We start from the raw sequence: 21,537 nt of genomic DNA, 5'->3' as shown, positions 1-21,537 counted from the left end.
AAAGAATCAATTCCCTTTCTTGACTTGACAATTAAACATACGGATGGCTATCTCATTACTAGCCTCTTCCGTAAGTCCACTGAACGTAATACTTTACTCAGTTATGACAGTAGCCATCCTCGTGCCCTTAGAGATTCCTTGCCATTCTCACAGTTTCTAAGAATTAGAAGAAACTGTTGCCTAAAAACAGATTACTTTTATGAAGCCAAAATACTTTGCCAAAAACTGCTCAAAAGAGGCTACCCACGGAGACTAGTGCGCAATTCCATGAAACGCGCTTGGTACAACCCCCGTGAATCTCTTTTAGAACCAAAAACCAAACAGGAGTCCAATCGACTAGTTTGTGTCACCACATTCTCTACAATCTCGAGTGCTATACGTAAAACAATTCTACGTAATTGGCCCATCTTGAATGCAGGTACTCTCGCTTTTGATCGACCTTTATTTGCATTTAAGAAGAACAAAAACATTAAAGACCATTTGGTCCGTGCGGCCCTTCCTGTAACTGACAATCTGAATACTTTGAATGAACTCTGGTCACTTCCCCCACTAACTGGTCATGCTAAATGTGGGAATTGTGTTGTTTGTCCATTGACTATCGAATGTAAAACATTTGTTTTTGGTGATATCAGAAATGAACTTAAGTTGTTTACCAATTGTAATTCTACTAATGTAATCTATGCAATTTTTTGTCCATGTGACAAAATCTATGTCGGACAAACCACGCAAAAGATCCGCTTGCGTATCTCACAACACAGGAGCAGAATTCGCTGCAAAATTCTCACTGCCCCTCTAGTTGAACATTTTCTAGAAAAGAACCACTCTGAGGACCAACTACGTTGGACTGTGATTTCTGTCGTGAAGCTACCACCCAGGGGTGGTGACATTACAAAAATTCTAAGTAAAGAAGAACTCAAATGGATCCTTAAAACTGATAGCCTGAACACGGGGCTTAATCGCCTTGAGGATTGGACTACCATCACTTGATTCAGGAATACTTTTCCTTTAGAATTCTGGAACTGTTGAAGAATTGATCTGTCCATTATTATGTATATTTTTATGTATCTTTTATGTATTTTTAAGTATATACATGTCCTTTTGTGCCTTTGCTACTCTGTCCCGCTTTAAAATAGTACTATGTGCTGATTATATTTTTCAATTGTTTAACTTGACATACAACTCTCCTATTCCTTCTGCATACGCTGGCTAACCTCCTCTCATTCATTTAACACCACTTTAAGATGGCCGCCCGTTTCCTGGGTTCCATTCTACTCGAGTCCCTTCACTCTTTCCCTTAAACCAGCCATAGCCCGGCCCACTTCCTTGTGGTTATACACGCATACTCCCGGGTCCTCGTCAGCAGCCCCATTGCCGGTAACCTGCTCCCGCAATGTCGGATTGTCCTGTTATTTAATCACCATTGGTGAGTGTTCCGTTTTTTCAATCAAGCGTGTCTCTTCCCTCCAAAACCCCCCCCTTGACTCGCTAACCCCCTTTTCCCTCGCCCTGTTCCATAGGAACCTATTCCCAGGTCCACGGACCCCTGGTAATCCGAGCCAAGCTCAGAAATCGATTGCAATACCTAGCCCTCGGACACTTACCTCCGCATCAACTTCAAGTAAGTTTTGGTCTTCGCGGCAAGCACATTGGTCCCGCTCACTCCTACACCCTTCACTAATCCGGTTCCCCTCCCTTCCAGATATCGGTTCTGAATTTACCGCGGCTGCGGTAAGTTTCACCAATTACTTCAATTCACCGCGGTTTTCGTTCTCTGGCCATCACGAGCACTTATTAAGAACTGTCACTTAGTACCGTCATTTTTTAAGCAATCATTTGAATGCACACTCCGTGGCAGACCAGTTACTGCACGCCCGCCCTTTATTTCCAAATAATTCTACAAATTGTAGTTGCACGGGTTTCTTGCCTCGTGATGTCCTTTCCTTTTTACCTTTACCTTACTTTTACCTTGATCTCTTCTCCTTTTATCCTTTAACCTTTACGTTTTTACCGTTTACCCTCCTAAATTTATTCTCATATCTGATCGGTTTCCAGCAACCTGCATCCTTCCACTTTAATTCGAGTGTCAGTATCACTCTTTACCGCCTCACCTTCAACTGAAGTTATGATGTATCGTGCTTATATCTTTGCTTTTTTCCTTCTGATTATTATTATGAGCACAAGGTAACAACTAGTGAATTGTGGATTTTTGTTGTCACCAATTAAGTCATGTCCCTCAAGTCTTTAATGTTTTAAAATACCCTCTCCCTCTTCCTCTTTCTTTCCTTGAGGTTATTCAGGTTGCATCGTGCAGGCATTATTGTTCCTTGTCCTGATGATGATCCTTGCATCCGTTTAGTAGGATCGAAACGCCGTCGACACTTACAAATACCCGAAATGTTAAAAACATGATTTTTGAGACATAAGGGTGTTGTCTAAACTGTTTGTTTCTCAATTACTGTTGATATCTATAAGCAAACTATGTGTTTATGCCTGAACCTCCGTGTTTCTATGTTCTAATGTATGTACTGGACGCAGGCTTGTGTCCCACTTTATTAATTTTCTTTATATTTTGGCTACTTTCTGAATATCAGTAAAATTCATGACCTCTGTCCGACTGGACAAGTCTCCCTTTTGATAAGTACTGACTGGGTCCTTATTTATCATTAACTCTATTTTTTCTTATGACTAGGGACAATTGTTGTTTATAATCACTTAATTCCCAAGGTCCCTAGCTGACCTTTCTGGGTGCTCTTGTTGTTACTAAATATAATATATTGTAATCAGTTCTGGCTCTGACCTTGGATAGTATCGCTGCTGCTACTGCCTGTTGTTGTAGTTACAGTAAAGTTATACTTGTGAATCTAGCTCTTCCACTTCTTGAGTTAGTAAGGGTTAATCACAGGTCTTGACTACTAAATGCCAGTTCGAAGATATGGGCCCTGAAGTCTGGTACTTGTTGCTAAGTCGTAGTGGGCGCCAGTCCCATCTCAACCCAGTGCCCTGCACTGAATGTATGAGGACGGGGCTCTTTTGCCTTTAATGACTCGGGACATCCCATTAACTGAATATTGAGGTGGTTATTTGGACCCTGGCAGAGGACTGTGTGCACTTCATAAAGATCCCCTGCCATTGTCAGACTGTCTGACCACTAGGGGCCTGATTAAGAGTTTGGCGGTGCGGGAGCAACTGCCATGCCGGCGGCCCGCACCCGCACCGCCAAACCCGTGGTCAGGCAGCCCAACTCATTACGAGTGTTTCTTGTGTCGGCAGACTTTTTTTGGTTGTCCCACGGCAGTGCCTATGAAAATGGACACCACAATAGGAATGCCCAAAAAAGTTCCTGCATGGCATGGACTTTAAAGTCCATGCTGTGCAGTAACTGAGGTGCATGCACACAGGGGTTGCATGCACTCCAGGGCCTAGAGATACTTTGTTTTTCTCTCCGCCACAGTTTTCAACGAGGAGGAATCGCCATGAAAACCGAGGTGGGGAGGAAACTCGCAATATGCTTGGCTGGACTGCAGCGGTCCGGCCAAGCATATTGCTGCCTCTCCACTGCTGCACCACTGCCAGGGAACGGCGGTTCTGGAGAAAGAAAACATCGAGGCTTCCAAGGACTGGATCTGGGAATGTCTAAATTACATGGAGGATCTCTTACAACTTTTTAACCCGGATGTGAGCCTCCGGTACTGAAAAGTCCCAGGAACACATTTAGAAAATGAGTCACGGTACATAATGTACAGACCTATTAAATGAACTCCTAAACTATAATGCTCTTGTGCTGTGGTGCAGGGAAGCATGGCATGGAGAGAAGACCAGGTGTACAAGGGCAGAAGAGCCCAGAGCCACGCCTTACTTGGGCACGATCACCTCCAGGTAGTGGTTGCCATCCCAGCGCACTGTGAGCCCGAAGGTGGTCTGCACCACAACATACTGGCCGCTCTGCGTGATGGTGGTGCCGCGGGTGGGGCTGTGCGGGAGGGTCACCCTCTTGTCGTTGATCTGGAAATAAACAGGAGACACAGGATGGAAAAGTGAGCGTGCATCACTTCTGGACCACATGGGACCATCACCGCCCTCCTGCAGTGAACCCCTGCAGTACTCTCACAAGAGACCATCACCGTCCTCCTGCAGTGAACCCCTGCAGTGCTCTCACAAGAGACCATCACCGCCCTCCTGCAGTGAACCCCTGCGGTACTCTCACCATCACAAGAGACCATCACCAACCTCCTGCAGCAAACCCTTGCAGTGCCCTCAGTGTCACAATAGGTGGACTGGGCATGGAGTAGGCCAAGAGGGGAGCTGGGGTACAGCCCCTTTCACCAGGTCCACAGGGTATGGCTTAGCCCCCTATCCCAATAAGTGACATCACTAAGGTGGTGCCACTCATCTGTGTAAACAAGGGAGGCTCCCCAAAAATGTCCATGTTAGTGCAGTACAAGATGCAACATTATCTCTCACACGAAGCAGCTCCTTCACTAGACCCTTTTCTCACCCGTCACCGACCCGGCCTACCACTTGCCTGCATCGTACATACTGACTAGACCCTGCCCAGGCATTCTCTCAGGCAAGCATCCGCTCACACCACCCCTTCTGTCTCATGGGTAACACTGCCACCCAGCGGGCTAAAAGGTGCGCGCACTCACTCAACTGATAATTCCACACCTGTGACCTAGCCACAGCATGCACACAGCCATCAACATCAACTCTGCAACGAGGAATGAATAGAATTTCCTGCAGGCAGCGAGGGTTGGGGCAGCGTCAGTCATTCAGTCAGGATTTATAAAGCGTGGATAATCACCCGATACGGTATCTAGGCCCTTGCAGGCCTGGAAGGCTTATTCGAACTGCCAGGTCTTGAGGGCCATTCGGAATTCCGGAAGTGAGGTGGTGGTCTGGAGGTGCGTGGGGAGGCCGTTCCAGGTCTTTGCTGCGATGTAGGAGAAGGAGCGTTCTCCACTTCTGCTTCGATAGATGCAGGGAGTATGGGCAAGTGAAAGGGAGGCAGAGCGTAGTCTTCTCGATGGTTGGTGGAAGTTCAGGTGGTGGTTAATGTAGGCGGGTCCTTGGTTGTGTAGAGCCTTGTGTGTGTGGCTCAGCAGCTTCAATTTGCATCTGTTCTGTAAGGGGAGCCAGTGGAGATTACTGAGGTAGGGTGTGATGTGCGTTCATCGGGGTAGGCCGAGGAGGAGTCTGCTGCGGCGTTCTGTATGGTCTGAAGTCTCTGTAGAAAGTGTGCAGCAATTCCTATGTAGAGGGCATTGCCGTAGTCCAGTCGGCTGGTGATAAGGGCTTGGGTCATGGTGCGTCTTGTGCTGGGGATGCCACTTGAAGATCTTACAGCGAAGACGGCGTTGATCTGTGATTTCATGGTGAGCTTGTTGCCAATGATGATTCAGAGGTTTCTGGTGTGGTTGGAGGGAGTGGGTCCTAGGTCTGATGGCAACTAAGAGGTGTTCCATGTGTTGCTGCTGTTGCCAAAGATCAGTACTTCTGTCTTGTCTGTGTTCAGTTGCAGGCAGTTGTTTTTCATCCAGTCGGCGATGTTTGTCATGCATCTGTGGAAGTTGGTTCTGGTGGTGGTGGGGTCGTCGGTGAGTGAGAGGATGAGTTGGGTGTCATCTGCATAGGAAATTATGTTGAGACCGTGGGATCTGATAATGTTGGCCATTGGGGTCATATATGTGCTGAAGAGCGTGGGGCTGAGGGGTGAGCCCTGGGGGACACCGCAGGTGATCTCCTTGGGTTCAGAGGTGGGAGGTGGATCTTCTGGGTTCTTCTGGTGAGGAAGGAGGTGATCAACCTGAGCGCGTCCCCTTGGCATATGTGCCAAGGGGACGCCTTGGCAATGGCATATGTGCAATGCCTCACTGTGCAGTGCACAGATCCTGGTGCTCTGTCAGATCTTCCAGTGCACAGCACGGGCTGTGGTGACACATAAGTCAGCCTGCTTTGCCCCTGCTGGTCTTCTATTGCCCCGCTGGTCGCCAGTGTCTGTATGCTGACACAGAGAGGGAGGTGAAGGTGCACTGGCCCCTCTCACAAAAGACTAGCACACTGTACAGCGTACACACCGGCCTTGCTTCACAACAGACGGAGCGGGCTCAGGTTGTAAAAGCACAAGGCATTCATGATATTACATACCTTACATCAAATAAGCATGTTTTCATTTGTTACAGGACATCAGCATTATTACAGGCAGAGAAGGGACAGAAAAGGAAAGACAGGGTTGACAACGGGAACTAGAAAGAGACACAAGGGAGGGGGAGAGGCCTTTAAAAAGAAGAGATGGGGAGGAAGGTGGACTCTGCACAGGACGAGGCAGGTTACAAAGATGAAGTAACAGGGGGCAGAGACAAAGGAGTGGGGAGAGTTGGCCCTGAAAGAGTGTGTTATGAGCAGAGCAGGCCCTTGGTAAGGTAGTGCCCTGGGTGTGGGGGAGAGAAATGTTGTGCACTTTCTGATGGTAGTGAATTAAATGAGGCAGCTGGGGGTCTCTTTTGAGTTCACTGGTCAGTACCTGGATGAGCGGGGTCTGGCCCCCGAACACAAACATACCCGCATCTCCCCAGCTCACCTAAATCATAAATAGTTTAGCTGCCTTACGCAGATGATGGTTTTGTTGATGTGTGTCAGCGGGGGCCAGAGGTTGAAGGGAGGACAAGGAAGGGGGCTAGAGGGGTTTAAAAACATCCAGCGCTGTGTGATAATGAAGGTCTAAAACCACTCTAAACTGGGAAATCAGACAGAAAAGAACAAGCAGGGACAAAGACAAGACTGGAACAAGATGAGAAGGGTGCTGCTGTTGGCATAACCATAATGCACACAGCTTCCATCAAGCCCAGGCTAAAGACCAGCCCTGGTTGTGGGAGACAAGAGACCGAACAAGGGCGAGGAGACAGGGTGAGATGGAGGCAGGGCGGGGGGGAGGTGGAGAGAGACGGGTTTGGGTTGCTTGTTGTGTTCCGGTTCTGGGAGGACCTGGCCTAGCAGTTCGGGCTGGACTGTTCCCATGAGGCACAGGGTCAAGATGTATTTGCATATGGCTGGGTCCAAACTGAGGTGGCATGGTGTGCAAAGTACAGATGAACTGGAATGCGGTCCCGAGTAATCACCAGAGGTTGAGATTAATTCAAACGTTCCATTCATCACTTTTTTGTATACTGCATGGTGTGGAGGTTACCTTGCGGACAATAATTTCTGCTGGTGCCTCGCAGTTTCCTCCGAGGTACTAAAAGGAGGTACTAATGAGGGGAAGGTCACAGCTCAGGCTGATAGTCATGAGGTAACCCACAACAGTGCTCGAGGGTTTACTCATACCTGGCCACGCCTCTTCAGGCTGCGGCACACAGAGGTGGAGCTTCACACCAGGTATCTGTTGTACGCTGCGCCCCTGCACTCCCCTGCCCGCCGCCCAGATGCCCAGACTCACCAGCGTCCTGCGGCTCTTCATCAGGGTGATTGTGACGCGGTTGTCCAGGGTGATGTAGATCTTACGTAGGTAGGACCCGCCCACCTGCCCGCGCTCCTCATTTTTACCCTCCACGCTGAACCAGGGCCCTGTAAAGGTAGCGCGAAACACAAGTAAGTAAATTGTCTACAAGATACTCGTCAAAACCTAGCCTCACAGAAGAGGACTCCTTTGTCAGGACCATTCTCAATGCATGCACTCTCTAAACCAGTCTCTTTCAACATCTGGGTCCTTTAAGGACCCTGCTCAGCCTGTGCCCACCTGTGTAGTTCCTGCAGGCTCTAGCCAATGTGTAGGTACAGGTGCCCATGAAACTCAGCAGTCGCCCATCAAAACTCATGTAATGAGGGTCACCGGCAACGTAACAGGAGGCCTCAGCTGTGAAAGGCAAAATACAAAGTGAGAGAATGACCAAAAGAAGGGAAGGGAACAAGATTGAGAGAAAACTAGGAAAAGGTAAAAGAACAGGCCTGATAGATACAAGAAGAAGGAAAACAAGGCACAGTTGAGGAAGAAACAAAGTTTAAATGAGAGTGGAGGATGAAAAAAAGGAAAGAAATTAAATAAAAAATAATAAAGGACTGGTGAAGAGGAAAGAGTTTGGGACAAATTAGAAACTAAATAAAGCATTTAATAAACATTTTAGGAAAGAACATTAAGAAAGGTGGAACTTCAAAATGAAACAAATAGCACAACAAAGGAGGAAAAATTAAAAATAATAAAGACATGAGAAAATCTAGAAAATCATTAAAGATTTTTAAGAATAAAAATCAGAAAAAAACATAAGTTATTATAGGTGAAATTAAAAGAGAAAGATAAATGAAAAAAATAAATAGAAGGAATAACCAACACGGAGAAAAACAAAAGAAGGAGCAAGACTTTAAAAAAAGAAAGAATTTGAGAGAGACTGTTTAAAAAAAGGAGCAAGCAGTGTTATAAAAGCTAGAAATTAAAAAGGGAAATAAAGTAATAGCATACAAATCTTTTTATTTTTTAAATGGGAAAATTGTTGAAAATATGGGAAAATAAAGAAAAAAGTAAGGACAAGGAGCAGAAATTGAGGGAAACGTTTTTAGCGAATTATGAAAAAATCAACAGTTAAAAGAGTAAAACGAAATAAAAATATATTAATCAGCAAAAATATATATTTTTAAAGCAATAAACATTGAAAAAAAATTAGAAGTTATCAAGAAAGATACGAACATGGCAAGGAAAGTATGGGAAATCCACTTTTTCGAACGGTTCCTCTGCTATTTCTGTGCTAAAAGCTCACGGTATGTTGACTGACTGGTGGAAACATCATGCATGTGTTTCCTTTATGGCTTGTAAGATAATTGTATTCAGTTTCTTATCCACAGGGATGCAGACTGCGTGTTCTTTCCATGAATTGGAAGCGGAATGGCAGTTTCCCTTTGCACGACCTCACAGGGGTTGCACCCTTAAGCTGGAGGGGGGGGGGGGAGACACCCGCCTTCCTGGTAAGCCCTGGGATGAGAGAAGAGGGGCGTGTGTAAGGGTGGTGCTTGGCCAGTGGGGAGACTTCAAAGGATGGGGAGACAAGGGTAGTTCTGGCCTTTTCCTTAATGGAAACCTAAGGTTAGGTGTCATCAGACCAGACTGGGTGGGACCACCTTGGGTTTCCATGGGAGGGGATCAATGCAAGTGGCCCACTCAAGGGCGGGTCAGATTCACACTTAGCAAACTGGCACCTTAAGGCCAGCGACTGTAGCAAACTGAGGATGGGGGGTGGGACTAGAGTAGGGTGTTCCCTCCCTCCTCTGCTAGGTGCTATATCTGATGATGTATCGATTGACGCGTCATATTTTACACCTGTTTTGTTATGTGGATTTGTAGAGCACGGCTCATCACCTGCAAGGCTGGGACACAGGCCTCCTGCCCAGAAGGAAGCAGCGAGGGGTCGGGTGGGCTCTTTGCCTCAGAGCGCAGACTTCTGAGGCCCCCAAGAGATAGCTGAAAGTCTGAACGCCGAAGTGAAGACGGACAGACCCACAAACGTGTGGTAGTGGAGCTGGAAGCAGATGAGAAACTACAAAAGTGCGGTGGGCATGTGCCCCCCCCCCCAAAAGCATGGACTGCGCCTTTGATGGGGAAAGCATCAGTGTTGTGTCACCTCCTGGTGTTTTCCAGGGACACAAGACCGCACCTAGAAGACTCTTATTGTGAAGCAGACCAGTTGACCAGTTGTAACTAGTCCGACACACGACTTGGTAAAGAATCTTTGCTGAACCTGGGTAGTGAGTGAAAGAGCCAACCTACACACACTGCGAGCTGGTATCCGGAAGAAGAATCACTGATGGAAGGCAAGGAAGCTGGCATCAACCAAGGACTGAACTTGCCCTAAGTGGAGATGACGGGGGAGGGTACAGTCCGCTGGCCAGGCAGACTCACAAGGGCCAGAAGAGACTCTGCCTGGAGATAGAAGCCAGGGACACCCCCAGGCCCCCACAGGAACACTGTGAAGTTTGGAAGCTGTGAACATTGGCTGCCAGCGCAAGATGACTGACTTTCATCCAGCCCCTGTGGCCGAAAGGCAAGAGGCAGCCTGGAGCAGGGAGCCATGCTGTCCTATTGGAGTAAAGAAGAAACCTCCAGGTGCCACTTGTGAATAAAGCGCAGGGACCTCGACTGACTGTCCATGCAGACTGGAGAAGCCGCGTGGAGTGGAACTATTTCTTGGAAACACCTTAAATTTGCAGGGACTGGTCCAGGTTTTGTCGCCTTGGCCTTATTTTACTCATAAAATGTTTTTTGACTATACTAAATTGGTCTGGGAGTTCACTGAGTCTTTCTTGATCCAAGGGCTGTGCTGGTACTGCTAACCCTAACACATTCTCAGGCGTAGCCTTTTCTGTTAGTTTCTTAGCTCCTATGGGGTGGACAAGGCGCTCTTAGGGAAACAGTGCTTGTCTGACGAGGAGCTAGATTGCACAGTGGTGGGAGAATTTGCTCTACTGAGGATCTAAGAAATATGGATGTTAACAAAGACACAAAATAAATGGGAAGAGAGCGGAGGCAATGAAAACAACAAAGTAGAGAAAACAGGGAGAAAGACAGTTTAAACATGAAATGTAAAATAAAGAAACAATTAAAGTGAAAAGTCAGGATATAATGATCCCCATATTAGGAGGTAGAGGAAGATAGTCTAAGATGACAGGGATTTAATAAAGACATACATTTGGATGTGACAACCTCTAACACTGTGACCTGATTGCCATCCACAGGTGGCCTTGTTGGGCAGCATCAGCTCCTTTGAGGCCACTGCTGTGGTTCAGCTGGTGACCAGAGGTGGATGTAAAACTGCTAGTCGCCCGGTAGCCCGAGCCTCATGGGTAGTAACACAGGTGGGTACTGTACCTGTTGGGTGGCACGCAAAGACACCGTTCAAGATACCGCAGAACTCCTTGTCCGTACACTGCCAGGCCTGGCAAGATGTCTGGTTCTCCCCTTGACACGTGCACTTCTGGGAGCAGCCTGGCTCGTACCACTCCTCGCCGGGCTGGGAAGAAAGAGGGCAGAGGTGAGTGTGCTGTGTCCTCCAGTGGGGGTGAGTGTAAGAAACTCTTAGAAGGACTCACTTAAAAGCTCACACTCACAGCACCCAACATGCTTCAGCTTCTAAGAAGACCTATGTTTGCACTTACTACACATGGACTCTCACACACCCCTTTACTCCTTTGAGTCTCAAAATCTATAACCAGTTTTTCACCACAAATTAGATGTCGATTTTGCCATGCTTAAGAAAAATTGATTACCACTTTGTAGACTTATTTGTAAATCAAAAAAATGATTTAACATAGAACCTGTGATTAATCTTAAATATGTAGCCACTCATGATTGGCTACATGGTCCATTTATTGATTTGATTGGGAGCTGCATTCAGCCTCCACTGTGATTTAACAGGTTATCGAGTAATGGGGACAGTAACGCACTGGAGCTTTTAGTATCACCAGTAAGAGATGTGTGCCAGGTTTCTAAAGAGGAGAGCGTTGTTACATAGAGTTATGGTAAATGGTAGAGGATCCCAAAAGCTGGTCCCGCCACTACAACTCTGTGCCCTCTGGGGGCACGGGCGAGGGATATGGAGGACTGTACCTCTCTGGCATGGGAGATGTCTTTGACTCCTTCGGTAGTTAGCATGGAGAGAGATGGACAAGGCATTCTTGCCAAATGTCTACAGATCTAACATGGAGGTGGGCTTGAGCGGGAAGCCATAGACAGATTCCGTATGTCTGTTACAGGGTTCTTTACTAGCAGTTTATCGACAGGTGCCACCCAAGCGTTTCTCATTATTTCTAAATTTTTAATGCCTTTTAAGAGGGATACGTAACGTTCGATCAAATACAAAGAATATGAATAATTGTTCTGTTATTGGTAGAGCGCTGCCAGCCACAAGTCTCGTGGCCTTTGTCTGTGATGAAGAGCAGGATTTATGGAAATCTGGTACTTTCAGGACTTTACGTCAGCGTTAATTCGGTATTCCTTGGGAAGAAATTCATCAAATATTGTCCCCAATTTTTTGCTGATTTACTGAATTTGGGGAGTCCAACCTAGGAGGAGGTAATGAGGCGGCTCTTTAGTTCAGGGTCTCAAACCTAATGTTAGGAATTCAGATTCAGACAGGTTTGGGTTCTGAAAAATCCCCGGAGATTGTCTTGTAGGATCTTATAACTGCTCATCTTGTTTGCTCACCTGAAACAGAGCTGGGAGTCAAAATGCGTAAGAATCCTGTGATCAGGTATTTGTTTCTGCACAGAGCTGGATTTACGTATTAAATACACTGTAACTACAGGATACCCATAAGGGGGAACGTAAAGAGGCGTAAAGCCCATATCGGCCAATTTTACTCTTAGTTGTTCATTACTTTAGGGAGAGCGAACCGCTCTAGGGAGATCTCAAATACGCCTCAGACTGGCTTTCGATGGTCCATTTACATAGTGTCGTATACCGTATCCCATGAGCTGCCAATTGGAGACCGGTGTCCCAAACATCGAATAAATTGGGGGCATAGTATGAAGAACGGCGTTAAAATTATCGTCGCTTTAGCGGCAGGACACTGCTGCTAAAGCGGCGATAATGAGCTTGATAATATGCCCTTGAGAATTCCAATAGAAGCCCAGGTTCACACCAGAACATGGGCTTCTATTGGAATTCTGAAGGGCATATTATCAAGCCCATCATCGCCGCTTTAGCGGCAGTGATAATTTTAACGCCGTTCTTGATAATATGCCCCTCAGTTTCTGAGCCAAACAGCTTGATACTACCTAGTTTTCCTAGTTTTTGGTTGATGTTGACAGGTTAGCTATGGGTGAATACTTTTCCAGCAGGACAGGCTGCAGTAATGGCTTTTTGGGACTAGGGTGTTGCAGTGGTGTAAAGTATACAGATGGCTACAACCTGCAGCAGCAGAGCACTGGCTACTGTCGAATCGAACGATGCACCGGTTTTAATATGCGGTAAGGGAATATAAACCCGCCACTGCACTGCAGGATCAGAGACAAGCCAAGAGCTGAAGCTCAAGGTATTTTGTGGGGTTACAATAGGGCATATGGAGATGAGACCGTACTTCTTATAAGGTAAAGGAGCTCCTAGTTGAATTAACTTGATTTATTAATAAATGAAAGGTGCCCTTTTTCTTTAAAATAGTTTTTTTGGTAGACATGTTTCGTAAACAGGCTTTTTTCGAAGAGACTGTCTTTGATCGGCTCACTATTCTACTACAGTAGCAAAGGCTAATGTGATTTGGAATTAAAACTGGGTATAAAAGAGGGAACGTTGTGCACATCAGGGACAGCATTCTAAGATACCAGTCTAATGGGCGTGTAGACGGACCGTTTCTCCCTTTTACTTATGAGCTTTCCACTAGCGCCTGGACGCCTCTTAGGAGGCAGCTGCGCACTCTATAAATGCCATGAATTGAACTGCATTGAATTTGTCCTATAGGGTATTTATGCATGGGTGCCTGGGGCTTGAGCCCTAACCACAGGCCTACAGAGGTTGTGTATCAGCTCTGCCTTCAGATGTACTCCTGGAGACCCTCTTTAATGGGCAACAACATTGCCAGGGGGGGTGGGGTTGTTTGCTTGAGGACCGTTCAGCCTCAGAAAAGCAACGTGAAGCGTGTGACGTATTCCACAAGTTATTACAGGCCGGTCCTGACATCACTATGATCACTACAGGCCGGTTCTGACATCATCAGTGGTGGATAATAAAAAAACAAGGACATTGCACACAGCATCTTAAACTTATATTATTAGTCACTTAGGCCTTTGATACATCACTGATTATATTATCTGTTGTGCTCCACAGAAGGTATCAGAATGATTGACACCGATGCTAGCCAATCCACACTGCCCCACAGAAGAAATGTGAATGATTGACACCGATACAACCCAATCCACACTGCCCCACAGAAGAAATGTGAATGATTGACAAAGAAGCTAGCCAATCCATACTGCCGCATAGAAGAAATGTGAGTGATTGACACTGATGCTACCCAATCTACACTGCTTGCATAGAAGAAATGTGAATGATTGACACTGATGCTAGCCAATCCATAACGTCCCTCTTTAATAACCTTTGAGACTGCCGGAAAGGCTAAGCAGACGATCGAGGAAGTCATACCTCAGCTCCCTTGGATCATTTTGCATCGCTGGGGTTTATTTAAAAAATATGTCCTAAATGCAAAAGAATTCTCGATATAATCAGTGGGTCACACTCAGAAGAGCCCATGCATTATTTTGGGTGGTCCTGGTACGCGACAACATCTCCGCTAATCAGAGTCTGGCATCCTTGCTTTTGGAGAGGCCATGAGTTGACACATTCAAGCACTATCTAGTTGTCATGAGGGTGCAGTGTAGACAGTATTGTTCCTAAGCCTCTGAGTCTATCCTGATACAGCATTATCCTCAAGGTTCATAGTTGTTGGACTTTAACCTTCCCCAAATTCTTTTTCAAAGTGGTAAGGGAGAAAAGTGAGCTCTTTTCACATATTGTTGTGAACAATGAGGCAGACCCCAATGTGGGGGGGAATAAAATCCAGCTGCAAACTGAAAAACAAACTTGCCTCATGTGAATGTTTGCAACATGAATGTTTTGAAGTGAAAATGAAAGGGACGAGGTGGATGTGAAGACTGAAAAACATGTATTTGCATTAATAGCAAATAACAGACTAAGCAGGATTGTGTGTTGTGTGTATTTGTAAAGCACATTATTACTCACAACGGTAGCTCCAAGACGCATCCGGGGCATTGAGAACTTTATAAATATACATTTTATTTCATTTATAAGTGTGTCCTGGTGCTTAGTCTGCATACTGAAGTCACAGTAACGAGGCGATAGCATGACACACATCTGTACCTGGTAGTAGTTTTCATGGTAGCTGCATCCGCACTGGTCACGAGGCACACAACGACCTCCACTGAGCACAAACCCAGCATTGCAGTGGCAGCCTTCCACACATGGGTGAGCACATGGCAGAACCTCTGGATTGGAACAGCTGGATGGGCAGGCAGGGCCGCAGGGGTGATACTGGCTGTTGGGCGGGCAACGGATGGCTGCAGAAGGAAGAGGCAAGAGGCTGAGCTGTGTGTACCTAATCAGATATTGTGCTCAGTTGGCAGACAAGAGTAAGGATAGGTTAAAAGAAAGTAGACTAGCATTAAACAAACAATGCCAGGGTAGTAAGATGAGGAGCAACAAAGATAGATTAAAAAAAAAAAAATGTAATGGTTACTTATGCAGGACTCATCCTTAAGAATAAATAAAAAGATAATTAGGATAAATCATAACAAGTAAAGGCAGAAGACAAGTAGAAGACAGAGCAAGAATATTTCACCAGGACAATGCTACATGAACAACCAAGTAAGTAAATAATGACGACGCTAGGAAACCTACAAACAGGGTCCACTTGGAGACCACCAAGGACCAAAGTTAACAAGACTCCATTGACAGATCTATGAGAGCCATCAAATGCTCTGCTGGTCGATTACACCAAAGAGTAAGTTAAACCCACAGTAAGAAATCTACCAACGAGAACCATCATGAAGAAATGAAGACCAAGCTGAGTTAGACACCAACAACAGAGCGAGGAGATCCACTAGGAGACCTGTCAAAACACAACTGAACGGCCACAACAAAAAGTAAGCTAGACGAGCAGCCAGGAATACTGTTGGAAAACAATGAAAGAAATGACTGGAGAGCTCACCCAACCTAGATGAACCACCAGCGTTGTAGCTCGAAGGCCAATCAGAGACACAGCAAGAAGGGAATGACAAAATCAAGCAAGATGAGCAACTGAATGTTGTGGTAGGGAACCCATCTAAGAAATGGCAAGAGTTCACCGAAGACCAAGCTACATAAACTACCGAAGACAGTTGTAGGAGATTCATCAAAGACACAAATGTGGCAATGGAGACACCACCAAAGACTACGCTACACCAGCAGCCAAGAAGAGAGGTAGGAGAGGCATCAAAAACACAACTAGGTGATCCGACCCTTCAAAGATCAAGCTAGACGAGCAGTCAAAGATCCAGCAAAGACACAACGAGGAGATATTAGGAACAAGCCAAATGAGCTCCCAAGGATCGAGATAGGAGATTAATTAACCAGACAAGTAGAAAAGGTCACCGAAAACCAAGTTAAATAAGCCATAGAATTGTGGCTGGGAAAATCATCATTAAAGACACCGCTAAGGAACTTCACCAAACAGCAGGCTAAATAAGCTGTCATGGACAGAGCAAGGATAGCAACCAAGGGCCCAGCATGGAGACCATCAGCAAGCCAGGACAGAGCAAGACAGTCATGAAAGGCATGACTAAAAAGAAATATAATCAAAGAACAAACAAGACGAACAGTGAAGGAAGATGACAGGACACAGACCAAAAAGAAAACTTAGAAGCCATTTGGGACATAACTAAAAATTCACCCAAGACCAAACTATTTGAACCACCAAAGACAGACCAGAGAGATGCATCATAGACTCATATAGATGAGGTCACTGATCTAGCTGGGTGACCCGCGAAGGACAGATCTACAGTAAGAAAGCGAAGAAGAGAGCTGAAAGAGCAACCAAGGATAAATCCGGGAGAGATATTAAAAACACATCTAGAAGAACTCATCATAAATCATACCAGGCCCCCAGAAGGATAGAGTTAGGAGTGCAGACAAGGATAGAGCAGGTTGACCCATCAAAGGCTGACCAGATGGAAGCCCTTTTACGGTCTTGGTGACCAAGGTGAAGAATCTCAGGTGGGGCCTTGTGATGCAAAGCAGCAGCACAGACCGCACAGCAGGAGAAAAGGAGAGTCAAGGAGCCATCTGGAGCACCACTGCAAGTCCAGGTCAGTCAACCTGCATGCCTCCTTCACTTCTACAGGGAGCTGCAAACCCATCTCTTCAAGCAGCCCATCACCACAGGGTAACCATCTGCCGCCTGCAGTACCCTTGAAGAGTTCCCACCTCTTTCTCCCCAACCCACCGTGCTCTCCTCCTCAGAGCAGCCAACCCCACCCTTAATTTAACTCCCCTCTGCGAGCTCAGATTCTTGTCAACGTATCCACACTACAGTCCCTTTCTATGCGCTACCACCTGTAAAATCCCATTTAGTGTACAACGTTCCTTAGCTTTGTGGCTCAGTTGGTGCTATATAAATCACATACATAGGCCCTTCGTCATGTGACTTACGGCAGAATGTCTCATTCCTCCAGTGTCCGAGGGTGACGTTTCTCTGCTGGCACAAGTTGACATAGGACTCGAGCGCTTTGCATAGCTCCTGCTTGTTGCCATCCAGCTCGCACATGTCGTACACGCAGTCTTTGAAGAAGGTCTGCAGGGATATAATATGATGAGGATGAGGGAGATTCTTCGTCTTGCCTTAATATGGGTAACATTTTATAGTTTCTATACATTTAGGGAACAATCTTTGCGTGACACACCAGTTTGGAGGAAGGGCTGGGAATGCCTTTAGTCCTAGATTACAGCATTGATGGCTCAGCCTCAAAGCCCACATTTTAAAGCCTGTTTCCGTTAGGCTTGTGTGTTTTCATCCACATACAGTTTTAAAAACAGTATGACGGTGAGGCAAGAGGTGAAACCACTAGACAATTCTGCCTCGGAGTGCATGACTTCCATGGTTAGTGCTCTGCACTGCCAGCCAGGAGGTCTGATGTTCAATCCCCACTCTTCTTCACCAGACAAGGCAGATGGATTGACCTCAACTGCACCCAGTGACTTTAAGGCAGGGATGAGACAGGCTGCAATGTGGCAGTGACCCCAGCAGCCATCTGGTGCATGGCCTATGCTGAGGTCTGGATACTCATGTCTTAACATTCTCTATGATGGTGTCATCAAAAGTCTCTGTCACACAGCAATGACATCACAATGCTGTCAGCCTCTGCTGGAGTCTGGCAGTCCAAAACACAGGAGGATGCCATCAGCCGTGTGATAGAGTCTTTTAGTCCGATGGGATGAAGGAGGTCATTGGGGTAGTTTCAGGCTTGTTTTCATCATGGACATCTACATTACTGACTAAATCACAAATCCTTGCACTCTTTAACTACACACCAGATGCCTTAAGAATTCACCTTTAGGATCAGAGTGGTAACCACACAAGGCAACCCACTGACTGTATTCTGTACACTTGTTGTACCTTGAAACTGGACCTGGTTACCAAGAGAAGTACCTAAAAATAATCAACAGTTTGCAAATGTAGCTATGCACCACCCATTCGTACATCATTCACTGATCTCCCTGTTTGTATTATGATTAGCCTGAGCACAATGGTTCCTGCCAAATCTCCCTCAAATGAGACGACTCTATTTAAAGAAAAGTATAAAACATGTTTTCATAGTGTCCCTTGTGACCAAGCGTGTGAGCGAACTCTCATACCTCAAAACCCCCTTCCTTCAGGCGTCGAATGTCTGCAGGGCAGACTGATGTGGCACTTACGTTAGGGCTGATCTTCTCGTGACAGGCAGCGAAGGGTCCTTGAGGGTCCACCAGGATCCAGCAGTATTCCGGTCCCTCATACGAGTCCTGCTCATCCTCGGTGCATTCCGGGACCACGGTGGAACCGGTTGGTGTGCAGCTGGAGGACACAAAATATATTTTCAGTTTAAGCTTTCCAATACCAGGGAACGTTGGAAGGAAAAGAAAGATTTGCACTCACTTCTTCTGGACATTCCAGCTGTTTCCAAAGTCATTGACTCCAGCCACCACTTCTGCATCTGGGGTCTTGAAGTCATTCGAAGGGAATCCGTCGTAGTCTCCACACAAGCCACACAGCTTCGTCTTGTAGCTGTTGAGAGAAATAACATGATGGTTCCAGCCTGACGCGTGCACATTTTATTGTTACAGTCCTTGTTCTAGGTTTTCTTTATATGCAAGCTCATAGTACTTACTCGCTGGTCACCTTCACATCTGTGTAGTGATTGCCGTCATACCGGACGACGAGGCCAAAATCTGTCTGTACCACCACATACTTCCCAGACGATGAGACGGATAGTCCTGGCACAGGGTGGATGGGGATGTTTACAGTTGTTTCATTAATCTAAAAATGGAATACCATGTGTTAGCTTGTACAGCACAACTACTGCATCAGCTTGGAATGCTGGTCCTTACATGACTCATAAGAAATAGGCAATTGGAAAGACTATGCAAAACTCTAGCACACGCAGTCATGGGTACAAAGAATAAATTAACAGTCCAGTAATACACATTGTACTAAGTTTGTCCTCATTGCTTAGGTTATGTCTCTCTTTTTACTGTTTTTCATCCCATTTAGACTCTTTTCTTGTTTCTGTAGCCAACACGTGTTTCGTCCTAGAGGGAGGACCCCAAGACTGCTTCAGAGCTGCGTGCTTTATGTTCACTAAAGTTGAAGAAACCTCTATGCCGGTTCTAGTTCCAACCCGGCCGTCGTAATCAATGTTGTGACAAATTGATGTCCATCAAACAACAGAATGCCCCTGTGAATTGCTTCATAATTTCTTTGGAGTTCTAAAGCCCCTTCACAATTCCTTTGACATCCGTCAAAATGAGTCAATCCCCGTAACCTGAAGCTCCAAGTCGTGTACATATGGAGAGTACTGAGCAAGCCAAAGGAAAATCTCAGAGGTCAATTCCTGCTCACAGGCTTTCTAATACCAGTTTCCTTGTTAGAGTTGTGCCCATAAATTCTTAATCTGGAAATGTCTCCACAAATGTATATTGAGGCAGCGCGAGTACTTGGAAAGACGAGTCAATAAAACTGTTACAGACTATTGATTATAAATCCAACATTTTTGAGGTTTTTAAAGTGGAGATTTTCATGTATGCAGGAATTGAGACATGTATGAAGTATCTGTCACCGCAGACATTGTGGAATCTAGATATGAAGAATACAAAGGGTGTCCCAAGACCGGAGTGAACTGCCTGGGCTATCGACAAGTTATGTTGCCACTGGAAGAGTGTACATAAATAGAGGTAAGTGTAAGTAGAGGCTGTTGCTTTAAGCAAACCAAGAGGGTAGCAGACCACAAAGGATGCTATTCTCTGGGCAGATGCATGATGACAAATATATGCCATTGCATCATAAGATGGGCAACAGCCTACTCTTACAAGGACAAGACCAGGAGACTCGTTGCAAAGTTCTTCTCAAGATCACCATAGGTTCCTCCCAGAAGTTGTGCAATTTGAGTACGAGTCACATTCTTCTGACCAGAGCTCAGGAATGCAAGATTTTTTCTGCTGCACTAATTAGAAGACATGCAATTCAGCAAGAATTGAATACAAATTTGTTAGCATCCCCACAAAGATGTGTGACATGCATTTGTTTGAAGTAGCGTTTAGGTTCTCTAAAGCTAATGAGACGTCGGGGATGATTTGCATATTAGGTATGTAGCTATAGCAGATTCAACCACACATCCTGATGACGTGGCATAGTTATGGAGCCCTAAGCATGTATATATGTATCTTTAAAAGAATGGCCAATAGTCCCTCTGCACCAGCCGGTATTCTACAGACGAAGTAGACACTACGAACAATCGATCAGACAGTAAAGACAAGACTCTCTCAAATGGAAGTACAGAAATCAGACACTGGACTAAATGACTCTCCACAACAATGTGGGTCTCTCGTGGTACCAGAGTCGGTGTCCAGCTGAGAATGGAGATGACTTGTGCAGGGCATTCTGTGCGGAGCGCTTGACTGGTTCTCAGGATCTGATGCCTGAGCAAGGTGGGTCGAGAAGCTGATGAGTTTACAGACTACTGCGAATGCTGAAGTACCACTTCTTCCAGCGACTCGGCAAGAAGTGAGAGTCCAACCAAACTGATAAGGTAATAGGGCAGCTTGGAAGAGTCAAGAGAGGGATTTTCAGTAATCCAAGAATTGAAGCGGTCTTTACCCCTTTGCTCACTGACGTTTTACAAAGGTGCTCAGACATTCCCCATATTTCTAGACCACAATAAAGACGTTAATTCCTTCTTGCTTTAGGGCTCTGTGGCCACGGGGCACTGCATGGGTTAATTAATCTGTCTTTTTACTAGAGATGCACTGACATTCAGGTGTAGTGTCTCTGCTCCCAAAGGTAGGGCATCTAATGTTCTATGGAAGGCTGAGAGATACAAATCTAATGGAGAACCAGCAATTATTTCTAATTTTTGATCAGCTAATAATATTACAAAGTCTGCGGGGCAATCCTGGTGGAATTCAGGTCTTGGGTCACGGGCTCTTTAGAAGAGTATGAAAGAGGGAAAAAGGGTGTGTGATCAGGAAGAAGTAATTTCACAGAACAGCACTTTACCTGGACAATACCATTCTTTAGCAAGGCCACCACTACGCCGTACACCTCTACGTAGACGGCCTTGATGTACGTCACTGTAAGGAGACCCCAGCGGTGCTCGTTTGCAGCATAGACTGCAAACGGGATCTGGCTGGTGTTGCAGGGCTGGGCCAGAACATAGGTACAGTTGCCGTGAAAGTCGTACTTCTTCTTGTCAAAAGTTGTGTAATGGGGATCACCGGAGACAACACAGGTGGAGGAATCTGCAGATCCAGAAGTTGGTCAT

At 45.9% G+C, this 21,537-nt stretch overlaps 1 protein-coding gene across 1 annotated transcript in view; it reads right to left on the bottom strand.

The window, feature by feature from the left end:
• Window positions 1-21,537, bottom strand: part of LOC146782980 (IgGFc-binding protein-like) — a 334,560-nt gene that overhangs the window by 121,294 nt on the left and 191,729 nt on the right. Inside the window, exons 55-64 of the mRNA XM_085639314.1 lie at window positions 21,273-21,514; window positions 18,889-19,037; window positions 18,657-18,785; window positions 18,437-18,575; window positions 17,174-17,315; window positions 14,849-15,045; window positions 10,847-10,988; window positions 7,733-7,849; window positions 7,433-7,560; window positions 3,857-4,002 (exon numbers count right to left, since the gene is read on the bottom strand). Coding sequence (XP_085495440.1) covers window positions 3,857-4,002; window positions 7,433-7,560; window positions 7,733-7,849; window positions 10,847-10,988; window positions 14,849-15,045; window positions 17,174-17,315; window positions 18,437-18,575; window positions 18,657-18,785; window positions 18,889-19,037; window positions 21,273-21,514 — 1,531 coding nt within the window. The remainder of the gene's footprint in view (window positions 1-3,856; window positions 4,003-7,432; window positions 7,561-7,732; window positions 7,850-10,846; window positions 10,989-14,848; window positions 15,046-17,173; window positions 17,316-18,436; window positions 18,576-18,656; window positions 18,786-18,888; window positions 19,038-21,272; window positions 21,515-21,537) is intronic.

This window comes from Triturus cristatus, chromosome 12 (genome assembly GCF_964204655.1).
Source record: "Triturus cristatus chromosome 12, aTriCri1.1, whole genome shotgun sequence".
NCBI lineage: Eukaryota > Metazoa > Chordata > Amphibia > Caudata > Salamandridae > Triturus > Triturus cristatus.
Note: the sequence above shows the minus strand (reverse complement) of the source record. Positions and strands in the feature narration are given on the sequence as shown.